This window comes from Rhinatrema bivittatum, chromosome 1, assembly GCF_901001135.1.
Source record: "Rhinatrema bivittatum chromosome 1, aRhiBiv1.1, whole genome shotgun sequence".
NCBI classification, from domain to species: domain Eukaryota; kingdom Metazoa; phylum Chordata; class Amphibia; order Gymnophiona; family Rhinatrematidae; genus Rhinatrema; species Rhinatrema bivittatum.
In genome coordinates, this window is record NC_042615.1 from 470264077 (window position 1) to 470285869 (window position 21793).

Consider the following 21793-nt stretch of genomic DNA (forward strand, 5'->3'; position numbering starts at 1 on the left):
ATCTTCTAATAGAGTATTTTCTTTATGCTAGAAAAATGTTGCAACTGCAAAGAAGAGACTAGTTGACTTCCAACAATCATGTAGTTGGAGCTAAAGATTGAAGGTTGGGATGAAGATGTTTCCCAGTGTACTGAATGAATCATCAAGGATGGGAATATTCTCAAAATGTATTTCTTGCTGAACAGTTAGGCATGGAAGCCTAAAAGGGGCTATCAAAATCATTAGACCTTTTTCTCATCTTAATGTTTGAATTGTCTTGGCTATATGTGGAATTGGGGTGAATGCATATAGAAGGCCCTGATTTTATGAAATTGAAAAAGCATGTGTCGCTAAACTGTTCCTTGACGGTCTCCTCGAGCAGTAGGCAGGAACTTTGTTGTTCAGTGGCATTTCAAAGAGATCTATCTGCAGTGTGCTCCAAAGTTTAAAAAGTTCCCATGCTACCTGATAATTCAATAACCATTCATGTGGTTTTAGTTGGTGACGTAGCATGTCCGTTATCTGGTTTTCATTCCTGGGGAGATAGACATCCATTGGATACATCTTCTGGGAAACTGTCCATTCCCATTTCTTACAGGCCTGTCAACAAAGAGTGAAAGATCCTTTTCCTTGTTTGTGGATATAGAACATTGCTACTTGATTGTTTGAATCAACATTACATTCTCAGGGACGGTGGAAGCACTAGGCAGGCTGGGGGTAGTGACAGAATGGTTTGCCTCTCTTCCCGCCTATGCAGCCTGGAAGAGGAACTGGTGGGTTCGCACAGGCAGGAGGAAGGAGAGACCATGCAGTCACAGCCAGAAGTACGAGAAAAACAGCATGTCCCCTGTTGCAGGAAGAGGCAGCATCAACTCTGGCCCGCACAGCATTCGAGTGCAGGAGGAGGAACAGTAGCAGCAACAGTGGCCTCCCCCCCTCAGGAAGCAGAGCAGCATCAGCCTCTGTGGCCTCAAGAAAGATTAAGAGTCTAGTCTGCTGTGGGGGCTGAAGGTGGAAGCTGCTGCTGGATTTGTGTTACTGATGGGGAGGTGGGAGGAAGTGAGTGAGAATGTATCTGTGTGGGTGTGTGTGAGAGCATGTTTGTGTGTGTGCGACAGAGCATGTCTGCATGGGTGTGAGAGAATATCTGTATATGAATGTGTCTATGACAGCGTGTCTATGTCTATATGTGGGCGTGTGTGTGAGAACATGTTCTGTGATTAAGCTTGTGTATATATAAGAGAGGAGAACCCTCCCCTTCTAATCCACAATAATCTCAGGCCAACCAGATATCGAAAGATTCCAGGTATGGATATAGCAGGGGAGTTTTTATCCTTTTTAAGGTTTAAGTATTGGGTGGATTTTGTCTGCTGTTTTGAAATATTTTATTGTTCTTTGGAAAATTTGTGAGTTTTAAATTATTGGATGTTATTCTATTGTCAGCTGTTTTGAAATATTCTTTTTATTAGTATGGTTTTACTTCTATTGATTTATATTTCCTGAGTTTGTTTGATGTTTAAGAGGAATTGTAATATTTCTGTTTTTCCACTGTAGCACTGCATACGTAGTCTGGCTTTTGCAGTTTACAGTTCAGTTTTTGTCTGCATGCTTGTATTACTACTTTTTTGTCAATTTATTCTGTATTTGGTGAGGGTCTGTTTGTATTTTGCATATGTGACCGAGTTGACATTCTGCTTGAGCGTAGGTTCTGTTTGAGGATATATAGCAGCTTGGCTTTTCCTGTTTTCCTAACAGTAGACGTATTGGCGTTTTAGAATCCGTTGTAATAATTGAGGTGTTGCCTTTTCATAAAGAGGGTTGTTAGTGTTTGAGTGCTGGCAGTTATTGTAGTTTTGGTATAAGAGATTAATATACTGAAATTGTAATTCAGTAATAGTGGCTTTCGAGGGCCAAGCCCATAACCAACACACATTATTACAATAGACCTAATAACAATTCCAAGGGTCTTTCTTACTTTTTTGCAGGGTATTACGGCACTGCATGTAAATATAATGTACATGGTGTGATTTTTTTTTTTTTTTATCTCAGAAGACTGTACTTTAAATGTTCTTGTAAAATCTATTATTATAAATGAATAATTTTAAATTATGTGTGGGGAGGGTGTGATGGGAGGAGTGTTGCAGGCTCTAAGTTTTGCCTAGGGTGCCTATTGCTTTTGCACCGTCCCTGAACGTTTTCCTTTAACCAGGGCTTGAATACTTTTAGGCCATAAAAAAGTGTTTCACATCAATCCTATAGAGGTGAGGACAATGTTTCCTGTACAGACCAAGTCCCTTGAACACAAATGTTGTTTAGTTGAGCTCCCCATCCTTAGCTGGAGGCATCTGCGGTTAATGTAATGTGAAAATGAGGTTGGTGAAAAAACTGTTCCTTCAATACATTTGCAGGATGCATCCACTATGCCAGGGAATGAATTAGCATTTCAGATATATTCACCTTGTGGGAAAGTGATTGCAGGTGTTGGTTCCACTGAAGCTTCAGCTGCCACAGAGCCTGTCTGATGCTGAGACGTGCAGAGGGGTAACAGACTGTGGCTGCCAGGTGGCCCAACATTTCCTTGACGAAATGGACTGAAACTTGTTTCTGATCTGAAAGAGTTAGCATTATTTTGGTCAATTTGTGTACTCTTACTTCAAAGAAGGAATGGTTTCCCCTGCGTGGTATCCAAGCAGGCTCCAGTGGAGTCTACGATATGATTTAATTTCATAATGGATTTTGGGAAACTGATGATGAATGCTTGGGCTTGAAGGGTGTGCATCATACGAATGAGCTTCTTGAAAAGTAAGCCTGAATATGAACCAGTCATCTAAATTTGGAAAAATACATTGTTTTTTCTTACATGATCAGCAATCACTGTGAGGCATTTTATGAACACCATGGGTACAAGCTGAGTGGCCAAAAGGGAGAACACAATATTGGTAATGATTGTTGGCTATGGACATACATAGAAAATTTCTGTGACTGTTGAGAATCAGAATATGTTTAGGCATTTTTCAGATCTAAAGTGGTTAGCCAGTCTTTCCTTCACGTACTTGTTGAGATCTCCGAGATCCAAGATGGGTTAAAGATCACCCATTTTGTTTAGAATGAGGAAGGATTTGGAATAAAAACCCTCTGTTCCTTTGTGATATCGGGAACAGTTCCACTGCGTGTGAAGTGAGAAATGCTGACAGTTCTTCTTAAGGAGTTAGAGCCGTTCTGTATTTATGGAGTAATTCTTAGAAGGATTGTTTTTGGTAGAGAGGATTTGAAAATCAAACAGTATCCCCATTTTATGGTTTTTAAAACCCAGGTCTGTTGTTATCGCTATCATAGTGGGCTGAAGTGTTGACGTTTTTCCTCCACTGGAAAGCTGTTTGGATTTACTGGGGAGATTTCTTGATATTGTAGTCAAAAGCAAGGATTAGATTTTAATTGTTTGTTGGACAGGTTTGAACTATACTCTGCATGTGTCTAGCTCTTCTCCTGGTATTGCTGCTGCTGTTCTGGACGAGGCTGCTGAAAGGAGATTTGGTATCTTCTTGTACAATAGTACTGCCTCCTTTAGTGCTGAAGGTGTTTTTCCTAATTGTAGATGGCTGCTCAGTTGTGGCTGATGTAGTGTAAAGAGAATAGACCAGTGCCAATGAGGCCTCTATCTTGGCTCCAGAATGCTTCAGCGCTGAAGAGCACAACTTTTCTTCCTCTTTACAAAAGGGGTAATGGCACCTGCACTGAGATTTCTCTGAATCATGAAAGGACCCTGCACTTTTGGATTTTGGTGATGATTCTTCTTAGTCGAGCAAGCTCAAGAAGAAATTAAGAATTATTTTAGTGTGTTATTTCTAGATCTTCTTGCCGTGGGGGACATTCGGGCACATACAGCACAGTTTGGAAAATCATGCAATGGCCTAAACAAGGGATGGGCAATTTTGGTCCTCGAAGGCCGCAAACCAGTCAGGTTTTAAAGATATGCCTAATGAATGTGCAGTAATAATTTACATACAACTGAGGCAGAGGGCATGTAAATTTCTCTCATGCATATTCATTAGGGATATCCTAAAAACCCAAATGGTTTGCGGCCATCAAGGACTGGAATTGCCTATTCCCGGCCTAAACAACTAACACAGTGATCATGTTGATCGGATAAGGACATCTTGTAGGAAAAGCGAGGGCATCTTTTAAAGCTTAAGATGCTGTTCACCATCATGAAGAAAGTGGAGGCAAGGTTGAATTAAATTTTGAGATGAAAAAGTAGCACTAATAAAAATTTAAGAAAATTAGTTTTTCTAGAGACTTGTCAAAAAAAAGAGGAAAAATGAGGACCCGTAAAAAAAAGAAAAATTAAAAATTAACTTGATAAAATTTGACAAATGGCTTCAAGAGAGAGCAAAAATGCATCCTTTTGCACCATTGGAAGAAAATAAAACTGAGGAGACTTGCACAATGGCTGCTGTGCAGGAAGACCTGCACATGCTCAGAAAACCTTCTTAGTTTTTCTGAGCTCTGAGAGAGGTTTTCCATCTTGGGGCCATCAGATGATGTCATCCTACATGTGTGGCAAATTACAGTCGTTTCTCCAGGAAGAATGCAAGTTTACTCACTTTTAGATAACAGAACGAATTAGCCGTAACAAATGGGTGTCATCATCCAATGGCACCAACATGGACCCAGTTCTCAGAGCTTAGTAAAGACTTTCCTGAACATGTGTGGGAGTTTGTGTGTGCACACTGCCTCATGAGCCACTCAGTCTCTTCCAGAGCTTAAGCTTTAGTGAGGAAGTCGACTCTCCAGGAAGGTGGGAAGGAATTAAGTATGGCTTATTCATCTTGCGGTCCACAGATAACCAGATTTGCTTTTTCTCTGTCGACAAGCAGGCATGAATTAGCCATAACACATGGGGAGTCCAAAATAGGATTGGATTTAGGTATAGGCAACACAGGCAACCGCCTAGGGTTCCAAATATTCAGGCTAAAGAGGAGTTTACTTCTGCTTGCTTTAGGGTCATGTGCCAATACAGCGTCAAAAGGTTACTGCCATGGCACTCTGCCTATGGGCACCAAAATCTTAAATCCGGCCTTGGTCCAAAGCTGAAGATAACCCAGCCACAGCAGGTGGAGAATGGGTAAACAGGCTGTGCAGAGCTGCTTTTCCAAAGTTACAGTCAGCTAGGGACATGCTATCCAGACAGTAGTGAGATGACATGTGTGCAGGTGGCTAAGTAGCAGCTTCACAAATGTCTTAGACATGGCCCTGAAATGAGCCACTGAAGCGTCGTGGCTCTGACTTCATGAGCCTTGAAAGAATCTGTAATTTGTAAGACAGCTAGCACATAACAGTGCATGATGCAGTGCACTAGCAATTAGATAAATATGCTAGAGGATTTATCATTCCGCTAAAAATATAGTGGAATGATGAGCCGTGGGGAAAAAAGATGAAGCTATTTCTAGTGCTACTGCCGGCGATAATGTGCGAAATATTATCACCTGCAGCGTTACCGGCCCCTCATTTAACTAAACCCCTCCCCCTTTCCCTCATTTACATTTTAACAACGCGATAACGACCCATCACAATTTGAAAAATGACTCCCTATCTTAACTGGTTTGATAATCTATTGGGGTCGAAGGACATGAACAGTTGAGATGCCTGACAGTGAGAATGTCGTTTTTAAATCATATACAAAGACTCTTACAGTCCAAGGAGTGAAGAGCCATTCTCCTCTGTGTGCATGTGGTTTTGGAAAGAATATTAGTAGCACAATAGATTGATTAATGCGGAACACAGATACCACTTTCGGAAGGAACTTGCAGAACCACCCTATTATGAAAAAACTGAAGCTATGGTGAATATGAAGCTAGAGTCTGCAGCTCGCTTATTTTTTGTGCTAAAGTGATGGCGACAAAAAGGAGAAATTTGTTCTTACCTGATAATTTTCTTTCCTTGAATCCAGCCAGACCAATCCAGATGTATACGATATGTTGACTACTTGCTGACATTATCTCTTGTAGGATTCCAAGCTGACCTCAGCCAGGCTATGTTATATGTTACAAGCTAACACACTAACTCATGAAATTTTCCCCACCCTCACCAACCTGGGGCCTCTGAGGGAGCCAAACCAGAGAAACAAACTATTTACAGCATCAGCATAAGACTTACCTTTCTTTTAATTTTTTGCATTGAAGCATCAAAATACTCACCTCAACCTAAATTGTTGTAGCTGAAATGGAAGTTTGGCAGAGCAGGGACAGTCCTGGATTGGTCTGGCTAGACTCAAGGAAAGTAAATTATCAGGTAAGAATAAATTTCTACTTCCTCTTTATCCAGCCAGACTAATCCAGACATATGGGATGGACCCAGGCTACTTTTGAAAAGGAAGGACTACTGCAAACCCACTCTCAATACTTCCAAGTCAAAGGAAATGTCCATCCTGGCTCAAACATGCAAATATAATACTTCAAAAGAGAATGTAAAAAGGATCATGCTTTAGAAATTCCCAGTGACGAAACTAAGTGGAGTTCTGCCCATGACACCACTTGTGCTTTAGTCAAATGCACCTTGAGATTCTCTAGCAAGGCTCACCCCTATCAATGTAAGCTACTGTAATCACCTATTTAATGCAATGCATCAAAGTGGACTTTGTAGCTGTTTCTCATGTCCAAACAACAAAGCTGCATATAATCCCACTTATATGAATACCTATCAAAAAAGAGGGCAGGCACACTACTTTGAGGTGAAAAACTGAAACCACTTTCAGAAGAAAGGACAGCACTATACAAATCTTAACCATATTGTTTGTAAATAGCAAACATGGCTCCCTAAAAGAAAGCACCTGCAACTCTGAAATTGTCCTAGCTGAACAGATTGCCACTAGGAATACTGTATTAAGACTGAGAAGTTTAAATGTAGCCTCCCTGTCGGGCTTTAATGGAGAACCCATCAAGAAAGTCAACAACAAATTCAGATTCCAAGAGGGAACTAGATCCCTTACCAGAAGCCTGTTTTTGACCTTCTAAGAAAACAAGAAACACCCAGATGAGAGGATAACGGCTTTCCTAATACTTATTTAGAGCTTTTCTATACCAATGTTCATAAAACATATCACATCGGTTTACATAGAACTTGGGTTACTTAACCCAGAAGCAGAAAGCAAAGTTACAATAAAGCTAAGACGTGGAAGGAGACAGAGATAGGTACAGATAAGAGGGATACCAGAGAGGGGTAGGGGTGAAAGGGGTAGGATGGTTTCATTATACAGAGGAATTTATACAGTGATTGTAAAAAAACAAAATAAAAGGTTATATAAAACAGGTTAAAAATGCCGAGGATTATATACAAGGAATATATAAATATATATACAGTGGTTATGTGGCAGAAGGTGCTAAACAGCGTCATCTACAATTCGGAGGGGAGGAGGAAAAAAAAAGGGGGGGTGAAGGAGGGAGGGGGGAAATACTGGGGGGGAGAGGAGGAAGATGCTTCCTCTTAAGATCTGTGGCTGAGAAGAGGCTACGTGAAGGCTTGTTTAAACAGCCAGGTTTTTAATTTTTTTTTAAGGTTTGAGTACAGTGTTCTAGGCGCAGGTCTGGGGGTATGGAGTTCTATAAATTGGAGCCTAAGGAAAAGGCCCGTTCCTTGGTAGAGGTGAGGTGGAATAGCTTAGGGGATGGAGTGCGGATGGATCCTTTGTAGGCGGACCTGGTGGGTCTGTTAGTTGTACTATATTGTAAAAAGCCATTAAGCCAGTGAGTGTGCTGATTGTGCAGGGACTTGTGGATGATGGTGAGGCTCTTGTGGATTATTCTGAAGTGGATAGGGAGCCAGTGTGCTCCTTTTTGCGGGTATTAGTGAGGATTCTGGCTGCTGTGTTTTGTGGCATTTGGAGGGGTTTAATTGGCCTCTATAACAAGCAGTAGCTGCCACCTGAATCTTTAGAGAACTGAGCGCCAAGCCTTTAATTGGACCTTTCTGCAAGAAGTCCAGAATGTAAGGAATTGAGGCTCCTCTGGCCACGATCTGTCTCTATCTGAACACCAATTCTCAAAAATGTGCTAAATCCACACACATGGCAATGAAGTAGAAGCCTTTGTAACATTTCAAAGCATATCCATCACTTCCTGAAAATAACCCTTCTTGGTCAAATGAGACCTCTCAAGTGCCTGGCTGAAAGACAAAACTGGTCTGGATCCTCATGAAGAAACAGGCCCTGAAACAGATCTCTGTTTTGAGGCAATCTTAATGAATCTCCATTCCATAACCTGAGGTGCGAATACAAGGGATGTCTTGGTCAGTCTGGCAGCGGGCATATCTCCCTGCTTGTTTATATAGAACATGGCCATTTCATTGTCTGTTTGGATCAAGATTATTTTTACTGAAAGGTGATAGTCCTCAGAATATACAGCTCTAGAAGACTGATTTGCAGATGACTCTCCACAAAGGACTATAATTCTGGGTCCAAGTTGCACCCATATGTGTGTCCCCCAAACCTTTGGTGGAGGCATCAGTTAGAGAGAGTGACTTAAGATGGAGGGCTGTGCAATGCGAGACTCACCTCTAGAACTTCCAGATTCATCCACCACTAAAAGGATGCCCTCATCTTGGGGGTCATGGAGATTGGCTTTGGAGGCCCCGTATGTGCAGATGATTCAGAAGAATCACATGTATCACAGAGCCATGTGCCCAAATATGACTAAGACAGCCTTGTTAACAAGTTTATCCAGACTCCTATGAACTGAATTCTTTGAGATGGAACAAGGTTGGACTTGACAAAGTCAACCAGAAAACCAGGGACTAGAGGAGCCATATGGTCTTTTTGAGAAATTCCAGAACTCCTGTCAGAGATGGACTCAACACCAACTAATTGTCCACATTCGAGAATATGCAGGCTCCCTGCCAACCAACTTGTGAAACCACAACCACAAGGCACTTTACAAACACGCTTGGGACCACTGAGAGGCCAAAGGGGAGCATCTTGTACTAGTAGTGTACGTCCTTCACCACAAACCTGAGGAATTTCTGATGAGTTGGTGGATCGGGATGTGTGCACATGCATTCTTCAGATTCACTGCACACATACAATCCCTTGGCTGAATGAGAGGGAGAATCATCTGAAGGGAGTTCATCTAGAACCTCTCCTGAACCAACAATTTGTTCAGTCTCTGCAGCTCCAGTATAGGTCTCAATCCCCCTGACTTCTTGGGAATTAGGAAATACCAGGAATGGAATCCTTGGCCACACTCCTGACAAAGTACAGGCTCGATTGCCTTCTGTTGAAGGACTGACTCCACTTCCAGTTGTGACTGGGCTGAATGAGAAATGTCAGAACTGACGATTGCAATCTATTGGGTCCGAGTAGGGTGAAAGAAGTATAAGTAATAGCTATGGTTCTAAAACTTTCAGGATCCACTGGTTTTTGGTGACCTGTTCTCAATCTGGAAAGAAGGACTGCACCCTTCCTTATACCAGGGGTGGGGAGGAGGGGCTCAAGAATTTCAAAAATTGGTCCCAACCATAGGCTACAACTGTTGCTGAGCCTTTGGTTGACAGCTTTCCCTTTGCTGTCCATTAACAGACAGCTGCTGCTGCTGTTGAACAGAGGGTAGGGCCCAATGGTGTCGAAAAAATTTGAAGGGATGTCTCTGGAAGAATGGACATTTCTAAGAAAAGTACTGGCAACAGGCTGGTCCCCCACCCATGTGAAAGTCGATTGCAGAGTGGATTGATGCTCCTTGATTAAAAGTCAGTGTCTCCTATACCTTGCGCCAAAGAAATTTCCCCTGTACAGGGCACATCCACCCAGAAGAAACCTGTTTTCAACCAGGCAAGCATTCGAGCTTCTATAGCCGCATCTGAAGTTCTGGCTGCGATATCAATAACTTTGTACACAGAGCGGATCCAATGTTTTTCACACTCCTCTACCTCTTTCACTGCTTGTGGAAACCTCACATGTTCCAGGTTCGACAATTCCATTCAAGGCTTCAATTTTTGAACACATTCATGCAAGAACTGCACTAGGTACAGCTGATAAGCTGCATGGATCCCTGGAAGACCTTCTTCCCAAATGCATCCAGTGACTTTGAGTCTTTCCCAGGAGGTTCACTGAAAATATCCCCAATGTGGTGCAGCAACTGGACTACCCCAAACACAGAGGCAGAAAAAAAGGCTAATAAACAAGGCCAAAATCTAAAAATCTGGGGCATGTCTGTGTGGTAGCTCGAACAAAGAAAGGCTGAGGGGCTCATGAAGCAGCATGTGTGACTGGGAATTCCTGCACAGGTTCAGTAAAGTCTTTACTGAGCTCTTTATGTCCGCACTGATGAATGACATCACCCATGTGTTACGGCTAATCCCTCCTGCTTACTGACAGAGAAAATAGTCTTCACAAAACTAAAATGACATCCCATGCCTACCACCATTTCTCCAAATCTCTTTTTTGCTGAGCTTGCATTTAGACAGCATAGTCCTTCCTATTGTGCAGCTGCCCCTGCTCATGCCCAGGGCTTTTTCCAGTTGACAGTGCTGAGCATTTACCAGTGACTCATGATACTAGGCCAAACTCTAGCCTTTTTATTTAAATCTTTTAACTTATTTAACTTTTGCCTGTATGAATGAGCTATTTATTGTTTATATGTGATGTTCTGACATCTGATGTGAGTTACATTTTGAGACTTGTATACAGGATTTCATATTTGGAAAGAGATTTATTTTCAAATAAATTAAATTTCCAAAATAACCCAGTTTCCTTTTTTTGCCAAATTCCTCATGTCCACCCCCACCCAATTATAAAATCTTCCCTTCCCAAGCAACTTCCTATTTCTAGTACAGCTGTAACAAGTGTGGGCCCCGACAGGAGCGGTACGTACAGGTCTGGAGTGAAGCTTTCATCTGTGTGGATGATGGAATCCAGGGCCATTTCCTCATCCGATGTGGCTCTCCAGAGTGCTGCCAGCTCTGACCTCATGTACCGCCTCTGGGTGTAGGCGTGCTCGTGGCAGGGTGGCATCTGCTTCACTGTGTTGACATCTACATCTATGTGAGTGGCTGGGTATGGTGCATACATCACTTGGCGAAATGGCAGCACAAAGCTCCCGGTGGCATCCTGTGGCGATAAGTATAAACATTTTTCACAACTTTGACTGCTTATAAACATACAAAAGAATGAGATGACTTGGCTCCTGGAAACTGCAGGGGGACAAGATATTTATTTGTAATAAAAGTAAAGCTGATCAAATTGTATATGGATATCTGTTTCATTTCACTTAATCTAAACAGTTAAACTTCTGAACAACATTTATCAAGGATAATAAAAGAAAAGTCACAAAGGCTGAGACCTCAATAAATGGAGGTTACTCCCTCAGACTGTTTTACTGCTTTAACTGTACACCGTGAAATGTCAGAACTGAGTGCCTGTGCATTTGCTGGACTTTTCATTATCTGTATATCTGGCAGCCCAATCATTTGGCAGTGTTAATGTTCATGTTCATGGCTCAAACTTCTTCTAGGGCAGGACAGTCAAACTCATCAGTGCTGATGTGACGGAGACCCAAGTTCCAGTTCCAGAATGGGTGGAAAGGATGCTGAAGAGACAGCAGTCACAGCCCTCAGGGCTCCCAGTCATCACTTAACAGTGACAGCCACTGGCTAGACTCTGGGTGCTTATGTACTGGGTTCAAGGAGCTGCCGCAGTCTGCATCTCTCAGCCAGAGGATTGCTGCTTGAATAGATGGACAAGACAAGAGGGGATTACAAATGGAGAACACCCCCCTCCCCCACCACCAGCTGTGAATGAAGGCCCATAGTACCTTAGCTTTAAATCCTCTGTCATAAATGGCAGTGACTTGAGGTTGGGGCAGATTCCAAGAAGTAGGCAGCAGCTGACAGTCTTTTAGTGTATGTATCAAGGCTTTTACTCACTTTAATCCAGCTTGGCTAATCACACTGGCTAACTTTGGCTCTTCTAGTAACTAATACTTGCTGGACCAAACTGGACCCACAGGAGATTCCAGGAGATATTGCTGGAAACCATATCAAGGATTGATGGTGGCAAGCTTTAATGCAGTAGTTCAACTTGGATGGAAAACAAATATGAGTTGTGTGCATCCTTGTCCAGTCTTGCAGCCCTGAAAAGTACTGTAATTCCTCCTGGTCATCTGGTGGTCCATATTCAAAAGCCATTTAGACAGATAACGTAATAGTTATGTCTAAATGGCTTACCCGGCTCTATGAGCCCTCATCTGGCTAAATTCTAGAATTTAGTTGGATAAGATGGGTGTGCTCCAGGGGCTAGCAGGTGATGTTCTGGGGAGGAGCAGGGTTAGCCGCACAAGTTAACCAGCTAACTCCAAAATTCTGAGTTAGCTGATTATCTTATCTGGTTAACTCTGGTTGGGCCGTAGGGCTGTTCTAAAGTTATCCGGTTATGTATAACCAACTAATTTTGATAGCCAGGTGTATTCAACAGCACGATCGCGCTTCAGAATATACCCTGCTACCGTGTTTCCCCGAAAATAAGACAGTGTCTTATATTAATTTTTGCTTCCAAAGATGCACTAGGCCTTATTTTCAGGGGATGTCTTATTTTCCCATGAAGAAGAATTCACATATATTGTTGAACAAAAAAATGAACATTTATTATATTCTGAATAGTTGTCTGGTTATGCTGGTTTGTGATGACAACTAACTGTGAATCCTGCAGGGTAAAAAAATCACAGCTGCATGCTCTGGTGTTCTGTGCGACGGGCATGCTCCCAAATAAAAACTTTGCTAGGTCTTACTTTCGGGGGAGGTCTTATATTTAGCAATTCAGCAAAACATCTACTAGGTCTTATTTTTGGGGGATGTCTTATTTTCGGGGAAACAGGGTAGTTAGCCAGTTATGTATAAATAGCCAACTAGTATAGCGGCTGAATATGGACAACCTGGTAACATATGCTGAGCAACTGTATGTGTTCAACATATTACTGTAATGTCAGTTTTATCTTTGAATTCTTTCTTTGACCAACACTCCTCTCCCAACCTCCTCTGATCTAAACTAACTTTTCGCCTTCCTGTGTGGTCTTTAGCCCCAGTTCTCTAAGGCTCACCCTTCAGAGGAAAGTCTGGGTGAGGAAACATTTCCCCAAAGCCCTGAAGTAGCTATTCTAGCCAGGTAGGTCCTTTGTAAATTCCTTTCAATGCCATGTTGCATGAACACAGACACAACATTGTGGGACAATGCACAGGCAAAAGGCATTCTCTGAGGCTCTGTGGGTCTTCTCCCAGGACCTGATAAGCCACTTCCCTCCCTGTTCTTCGACTGCTACTCTCTTGCCTTCCTGCTTGTAGAAGCTATGTGCACACAGATGCACTTCTGGACATCATTTTCTGTGAAAACGGATTCAGTAAACTAGTTCTACAGTTACCCTCCTTCTTCAGGCAGACTCCTGATGTCATCACACAATACAAGCACTAACAGCCCTAACATTCATGACCTTTTGCTTAGCTGATGCTAGAAGAGAGATGCTCTCACTGACAGAAGGTCTATAACCATCCGAAATAGAGCAGAGTTGATTACTTGTAACAGGTGTTCTCAGAGGACAACAGGATGTTAGTCCTCACACATGGGTGACATCATTGAATGGAGCTCCAGTCTGGAACTTTGATCTCAAAATTTCTAGAACTTTCAAACATGCCCAACTGAGCATGTGCAGCTGTAGTCATCACCCTGCCCCCTAGGCAGAGTCCCTCTGTCCATGATATAGCTAGTACATGGAGAAACCAACTCCCAGGGGAGGCAGGTGGGTTTCGTGAGGACAGCATCCTGCTGCCCTCAGAGAAAAGAAAATTATTCCTTACCTGCTAATTTTCGTTCCTGTAGTACCATGGATCAGTCCAGACTGTGGGTTATGTCCCCCGTCCAGCAGATGGAGTCAGAACAGAGCTCGAGAGTGTCACCTCATAGGCTAGCGCACCCTCTGCTGGAGCTCAGTATCATGCATAACAAAGCCGAAAATAGCAAGGTAAAAAACAAGTTGGATCAAGAAAAACAACCTGACGTAAGTGAAAACATCAAGAACAATAACAGGGACGACCTGCAACCAGGTCGCAACAGTCAACTTGTGAGGAGCTGTAAACCCCGAACGAAAACATGTAGATGAGATACAGAGAACAGAAAGAGACAGTCATACAGCGAAAACCCGAGCAGGAGCTCACAATCCCAGTGTGGTGGGCGTCTGGACTGATCCATGGTACTACAGGAACGAAAATTAGCAGGTAAGGAATAATTTTCTTTTCCCTGTACATACCAGGATCAGTCCAGACGGTGGGATGTACCCAAGCTTCCCTAAACCGGGTGGGCCTCTGAGAGCCCTGCTCGGAGAACCTGATCCCCAAAGTGACCAGGGTTCGAAGGTGCCAGGTGCAACCGATAGTGCCTGGCGAACGTATGCTGAGACTTCCATGTCGCCGCCCGGCAGATCTCCTGTGGAGAGACGGAACGAGACTCCACCCAGGACGTCGCTTGCGAGCGAGTAGAATGAGCCCGGACGCTCCTAGGCGGGTCCCGACCAGAACCAATGTAGACCGCCGAGATGGCATCCCTGATCCATCGGGCAATGGTCGTCTTCGACGCGGCGGCACCCTTCTTAGGTCCCGACCAGAGGACAAACAGATGATCGGAGACCCGGAAGTCATTGGTAACCTGCAAGTAATGGAGGAGTACCCGCTTCACGTCCAAGGGTCGAAGAACACGAGACTCCTCTGGGGAGAATGCCGGGAGCTCAATCGTCTGGTTCAGATGGAAAGAAGAAACCACCTTCAGCAGGAAGGATGGCACTGTACGGAGCGAGATCCCGGCATCCGAGATACGCAGGTAGGGCTCCCTGCAGGATAGCGCTTGCAGCTCCGAGATACGACGGGCGGAGCATATCGCTACGAGGAAGACTGTCTTCATAGTGAGATCCTTAAGAGTAGCCCCCTGGAGAGGTTCGAATGGAGCACCCGTCAGGGACCGGAGCACTAGATTAAGACTCCATGACGGGCAGGGATCCCTAACCGGAGGCCGTAGATGCCGAACTCCTTTCAAGAATCGAGCGATGTCTGGTTGTAGAAGGAGGGAGGTCGTGGTCCGTACCAAGACATTCAAGGCCGCCACTTGTACCCTGAGGGAGTTAAAGGCAAGGCCCTTATCCAGTCCATCCTGTAAGAACTGAAGGATTATTGAAACCGTCGCCTCCGTGGATCGGACGTCATGACTGGCACACCAGGACTCGAAGACCTTCCACACTCGAACGTAGGCCACGGAAGTGGAAGGTTTGCGGGCCTTGAGCATCGTCGAAATCACCGCCTCCGGGTAGCCTCTGCGGCGGAGGCGGCGCCGCTCAAAAGCCATGCCGCAAGACAAAAGAGTTCTGCCTGGTCGAAATATACCGGGCCCTGGTGCAGGAGCCTTGGAAGGTGCCCCAGACGAATGGGTCCGTCCAGCGCCAGGAGTAGTAGGTCCGCGAACCAGGGCCGTCGGGCCCATTCCGGAGCCACGAGAATCACGGGACCCATGTGGTTCTCTATCCTGCGAATGACCTTGCCCACTAGGGGCCAGGGCGGAAAGACATAGAGCAACTGGTCCTCCGGCCACGGAAGTACTAGAGCATCTACTCCCTCCGCGCCGCGCTCCCTTCTGCGACTGAAGAAGCGCGGGGCCTTGGTGTTGAGAGCCGTCGCCATCAAATCCAGCCGTGGAGTCCCCCAGCGGTGAACTAGTAGCTTCATCGCGTCGTCGGAGAGAGACCACTCGCCAGGGTCCAGCCGCTGCCGACTGAGGTAGTCCGCTTGGATGTTGTCCACCCCGCTATGTGAGAGGCCGCGAGCCGGCCGAGATGGAGTTCCGCCCATGCCATCAGGAGTGTGGTTTCAGCGGAGACGTGCTCGCTTCTCGTTCCGCCCTGACGATTGATGTAAGCCACGGTGGTCGCGTTGTCTGAGAGAATTCGCACTTCCCTGTTCCGAACCAGAGGAAGAAAACGTTGGAGCGCTAGACGTACTGCCCTGGTCTCCAGCCGAATGATCGGCCACCGAGACTCCTCCGGGGTCCACAGCCCCTGTGTGGTGCTGCGGTCGCAGACTGCGCCCCAACCCGCGAGACTGGCATCCGTGGTCACCACCACCCAAGTGGGGACTTCGAGCGAAACGCCGCGAGCCAAGTGAGCCGGAACCAACCACCACTCTAGGCTGTCCCGGGCCGTTTGCGGCAGGGGCAGGATCACCTGATACTCCTGCGATACCGGTTTTCAACGGGAAAGCAGGGACGCCTGCAGGGGACGCAGGTGTGCGAATGCCCAGGGCACCATGTCGATAGTGGAGGCCATCACTCCCAGGAGCTGCAGATAATTCCAAGCGGTGGGTTCCGCCAAGGCCGCGAACTGACGTATGTGCTCCCTCAAGGAGAGGGCCTTGTCTGAATGCAGAAACATCACACCGAGCTGGGTGTTGAAGGTCGCACCCAGGAAATCCAATCGTTGAGACGGAACAAGGGAACTCTTGTGTAGATTCACAACCCAGCCCAGGGAGCGAAGTACCGCTAAGACCCTGGCCACCGAGGCCTGTCCATGCGAGAACGACTTTGCCCGTACCAGCCAGTCGTCCAGGTAGGGATGCACTAGAATACCCTCCTTTCGAAGGGCCGCCACCACCACCACCATGATCTTGGTGTCGCAAGTCCGAAGAGTAGGGCCCGAAACTGAAAATGCTGTCCGAGAATCTTGAAGCGAAGGTAACGCCTGTGGTCCGGACGTATCGGGATGTGGAGATACGCCTCCGTCAGGTCCAAGGAAGCCAGGAACTCCCCCCGGTGCACTGCGGCAATTACCGACCGCAGTGTCTCCATGCGAAAACGGCTGACCCGCAACGACCGGTTGACCTCCTTCAGATCCAGTATGGGCCGGAACGATCCGTCCTTCTTGGGAACGACGAAGTAGATGGAATAATGCCCCGAGCCCACCTCTGCGAAGGGGACGGGCACAATAGCCTCTATATCCTGAAGTCGGTCTAGAGTCTGTTGAACCGCCATTCTCTTGAGATCGGAGCCGCATGGGGAGAAAAGGAACCTGTCCCGTGGCGGATGGACAAACTCCAAGGTGTAACCGTGCTGGATGGTGTCCAGGACCCACTGGTCTGAAGTAATATTCGCCCACTCCTCGAAGAATTCCGTGAGTCGACCCCCGATGGGCGGGCTGGAGGAGTGGGCCGCCCTGGGATCATTGGGTGGCTTTGGCGGGGGGATTCCCCTGCCCCGAGCCCTCTCTCGCGGGACTCCGCCCGCGAAAGGAACGAGACCACGGCTGTGGTCTGCTGGGGGCTGCGCGAGGGCCCGACTGACGATACGACCTGTAACGTCGCTGTGCCCTAGCTCTGGTCCTGGTGGAGGCAAACGCCCGGTAGGGTCGCTGTCTATCTTCGGGCAGACGATGCACCGAGTTCTCTCCCAGAGACTTGATGATTTCATCCAGATCATTGCCAAAGAGAAACTTCCCCCGAAAAGGAAGCGATCCTAGACTCGACTTAGAAGAGGCGTCCGCAGACCAATTCCGAAGCCAGAGGAGTCTACGAGCTGCCACCACCGAGACCATGGACCGGGCCAGCACACGGAAGAGGTCATAAAGAGCATCCGCCCCGTATGCAATGGCAGATTCTAGGCTGTCGGCCTGAGCGGCTTCATCCGGAGGCAACTGCTGGGACGTCAGGAGCTGCTGAACCCAGAGCAGACTAGCCCTCTGAGTCAACGAAGTACACATGACGGCACACATGCCTAAGGCAGAAACTTCAAACACTCTTTTGAGGAACGTTTCCAGCTTGCGGTCCTGCGTGTCTCGTAGGGCCGTACCGCCAGTGACCGGGATCGTCGTCCTCTTCGTCACTGCTGAGACCGCCGAGTCCACCTTAGGAAACCGGACCAGATCTAAAAAATCCTCCGGCAACGGATACAATTTTTCCATGGCCCGGGTGACCCTCAATGACGCCTCGGGGGCGTCCCATTCTCCAGTAAGCAGCTGTAGAAAAGACTCATGGACCGGAAAAGCCTTCGCCCGAGGTCTGAGGGCGGCCAGGACTGGATCCCCTTTCTTGGAGCACGTCGCAACCGCCGGGGCCACAGGTGCCGGAGGGTCCGGCGGCGGATCCAAATCCAGCTCCTGAAGAGTCTGCTGAAGAAGATCCTGCAGTTCCTCTTTATGGAAGATACGTAGGGCGCGCGGGTCGTCGCCTTCCGGTTGGCTATCCGCGTGCGACGGATCCAGAGGGTCCGAGGGATCAAATGCCGTCGTGGAAGCCGCTCCCACAGCTCTAGGCTGGGATGGCAAAGCAGAGGTCCCTGGAACTGCCGCAGCCGGAATCGGAGACCCGGAGGGCGGTAACGCTAGCTTAGGGATCTTGGGGGGAGGAGGTCCAGCTGTGTCACCCCCCCGGATCTGCCAGGCCCTGTAAATATGCCGTGTGCATTTTTAAAATAAAATCCGGCGAAAAAAACGGCAGACCGGGCGGCGCGCCAGACGCAGGGGCCTCCTGAGGTAGGCGATTCGGCAGGCCCTCCTCAGGGCTACGCTGCAGGCGAGGGACGCTCCGAAGTGCAGCATCCTCCTCCTGGGCGTTTGCCGCGCCAGGATCCCCATTCCAAAATGGCCGCCATTCCCGCCCTCGGCAAGGAAATGGCCGGCCCACGCTTCCCAGGCTGCGGGGAGGGGGGCGCCAGGAGCGAGCCCGAGCCGTGCGCAGCGCCTTCCTCCTCGGGAAGGCAGCGCGGGCAAACCCCCTCCCTCGACAAACGAGAGGCCTGCTCGCCGCAGGTCTCACAGCTGGAGAAACGCGGCATCGCCAGCCGCGACAAAGAAACGCCTTGGGGGGGGGGGCGAAAGAACTCGCACCGCGGGGGGGCCGAAGTGGCCTGCACAACCCGCCCAAACAGTCCTCAGGCACCGGCGGGAAGAAAACCCGGCCGGCGCGCCCAGGCCCGAGAAAGATGTGCCGGGCCGCGGGACCGTCAGTCAAGGAGCGCAGGAGCCGGCTCCACCGGCTGAAAACAGCTGAAAAGCAAAAACACAACCAAAGTCCCACTTACCCTAAAGCGTAAGTAGCAGACTGCAGGAGGAGGGAGAACAGACTTCGAAAGGCACGCCTCCTCAAAAATTAACTTGACAGAAATTTAACTTTTTAACTTTTTTTTTTTTTTTAAACTACCTTGATCCAAACTTGTTAAAGAAGAAAATGACAGGAAGAACTCAAGAGAGTAAGAAGAAAATACGAAAACCTGTCACTCTGGGGAAGCACTGATTTCCCCAACTCACATCTGCTGGAGTCAGAAAGATACTGAGCTCCAGCAGAGGGTGTGCTAGCCTATGAGGTGACACTCTCGAGCTCTGTTCTGACTCCATCTGCTGGACGGGGGACATAACCCACCGTCTGGACTGATCCTGGTACGTACAGGAAACACCTGTTACAGGTAAGCAACTCTGCTTTCTCAGCGGAGAAGCAGGATGGTAGTCCTCACACATGAGTGTCTGAGCAGGTCAAAACAGGAACCGCACTGTGCTGAAAGCACCACCTCTCTCCTTTTGCCTGTTAGGCAGCTGACCCACAAAGGGATCTAGGCGGGACAAGAGTTGGATTCTACAAAGAGAAAAACATAGAAACAAATGTGACACAAAACACACATGCATTGTAGGGGCGCCTAAGGCAGAGGAGTGATGTGAGTGCCAGCAAGAAACATACTCCACATCATGGAAACCATTACAAGCAAGGTTGTGGATCAGGAAACCCTATCGACGATAGAAGGTCTAGAACCTCCTGGATACAGGAAAAATTCTAGAGATGTAAATAAGAGAGACTCTTGGATGAAGACCGCATAGTTTATTTTATTGTTACAAGACAAGCGAAAAACCAACTGGGACTTGAGGGCTCCCAAGAAACTACGGTCCACTGGCATCCAAAGGACAGAATGCATCTGCAGAAATTTGCTCATGTTTGGCTGATAGGCACAATGGACAGAAAATCCCAAGCAATGCTTGGAAGAATAATCAGCAACAATGGCAACAGACATAGCTGGCAATGCAGGACAGCATCAAGAGTTTCAGGGAATGAAAGACAATCCCTGAATGGGATCGAATGCCCAAGCCCCCAAGCAAGGAGATACGTTACGCCTGAAGTTCATCCACACTGCACCCTGTCAAGGGCAGGTCTATCTATCCTGTCTACAGGATAGTTCAGGTGAACAGGAAGTCACTTTGGACAACCTAGTGAAGTAAGTAAAGCTAAAGTCAATACTGCACAGAACTTGGCAAACATATAGGAAAAAGTGGTGTATCTTTTCCTACAGGTATACACTAAGATATACCACGAATGCCCTAGCTTTTCCTCCCCTCCCTTCAATATTCCAACTGGAAGTCAGAAGAAGTGAAGAACACAAAGAGGCAGATCGCTGGACTGCAGGGGTAAGAACAAGTTGCTTGGTTGGGTATCTCAACTCAAATCGAATAACTCACTGCTGATTCCAGTAGGGAGTTACCCACTGAGATAGATCCCTCAGCCTGCTTGGAACAGCTGAAAGAGTAAATCCCCCAGGGAAGAAATCCAAAAACAATCCACCAAGAGACAGGATGCCGGGGTCCGCAAGTGCAGACCCCTGTCAAACAGGATTTCTTCACTCGCCTGGAAAACCTAAAGGTACCAGGGCAGGGTCAATATGATCTCGGAACAGACTGCCATGAACTTGGCTTAGGTATTACCTCAGCCATGATTACATATACTTCCCCTAAGGAAGCGCGCGATTCAGAAAATAGAACAATTGTTGCAAGAACCAGGACTCCCTTGTCTGCAGACAGGGTTATCCCTAAAATGGAGAAGTGTAGCTTGCAAGCCACTGCAACCAAAGAGCAGCACCCCTGTTGCAGGGTCCCTCATTCCCCAACTCCCTCAGCCATGGATAAGGCAATAGGTTGAAAGGCATACTAGACAATTAGATGGACTAGAACCCTCCCCTCACTGAGGTAGGGTCCCTGAGGTGAGGATGACTAGCAATAGTGGTCCTCATTAAAAAATGCCCATTGAGCTCAGAAGGTATCAAAGGTGACTCCTGGATGGGAGAAACCCCTAATCTTCACCAGGGAGCTACTCTGGAATGGTTCCCTCACAAAACAGACCTGCTGTGCCTTAGGACAACCTAAGAAGAGCACTATCACTTGACCAGCTCTCAGAGCCCGCGAGGAACGGAGAGCATCTGCCAGTCAGAAGCAGTGACATCCCTTCTCCGGAGAATGAGGGATACCCCTTGTAGGGGTGGACAACTGGGTGTCTAGAAGGGAACCTATAAGGGTTGCCCTGGAACCCAGTCATATCTCCCCTTCCTGAAGGGACAGGAAAGCACTGGGAATCGGGGCCTCTCTATCCTGAAAAACTTTTCAACTGTCCAGTTTAGATTTAAGTTACAATCACTGATCGCTGATGTTCAGAAGCAATGAATATGCACTGGCAGCTACCCTCAGATGGGGTAGGTCACCACAGTAATCAACAGAGGGATCCCAGCAAAAATGGTCAAATGATCGCCATTGCTGTCTCCCAGTTGTGGTCTACAACAAGAGACACAGATTCAAAGAATCGAGGCTCCAGTTTGGTGATAACCTTCAAGAGACAGAGTCCCAGGGGCTTCCCCAGAAAGGGGATTTGTGACCCGGGAGGGCTCAAAAGATATATTCTTCTTCTGAGGAAGGAGAAGACCCTCGACACTACCCTCCTGGTATCTACTCCCCTAAAGGTTTGACCAGGAATGCAGTCCTAAGTCGGTCCTGTGGCTGCGGCA

The 21793-nt window shown here is 47.1% G+C and overlaps 1 protein-coding gene across 8 annotated transcripts in view; it reads right to left on the reverse strand.

Moving 5' to 3' along the window:
• Nucleotides 1-21793, reverse strand: part of C9orf72 (C9orf72-SMCR8 complex subunit) — a 144698-nt gene that overhangs the window by 23610 nt on the left and 99295 nt on the right. For all 8 annotated transcript variants that reach the window (XR_003857462.1, XM_029606542.1, XM_029606525.1 and 5 more), the window contains one exon: nt 10839-11074. Coding sequence is in view for 7 of the 8 variants with exons in the window: in XM_029606542.1 (XP_029462402.1) it covers nt 10839-11074 (236 nt within the window). In the remaining variant the exon portion in view is untranslated. The remainder of the gene's footprint in view (nt 1-10838; nt 11075-21793) is intronic.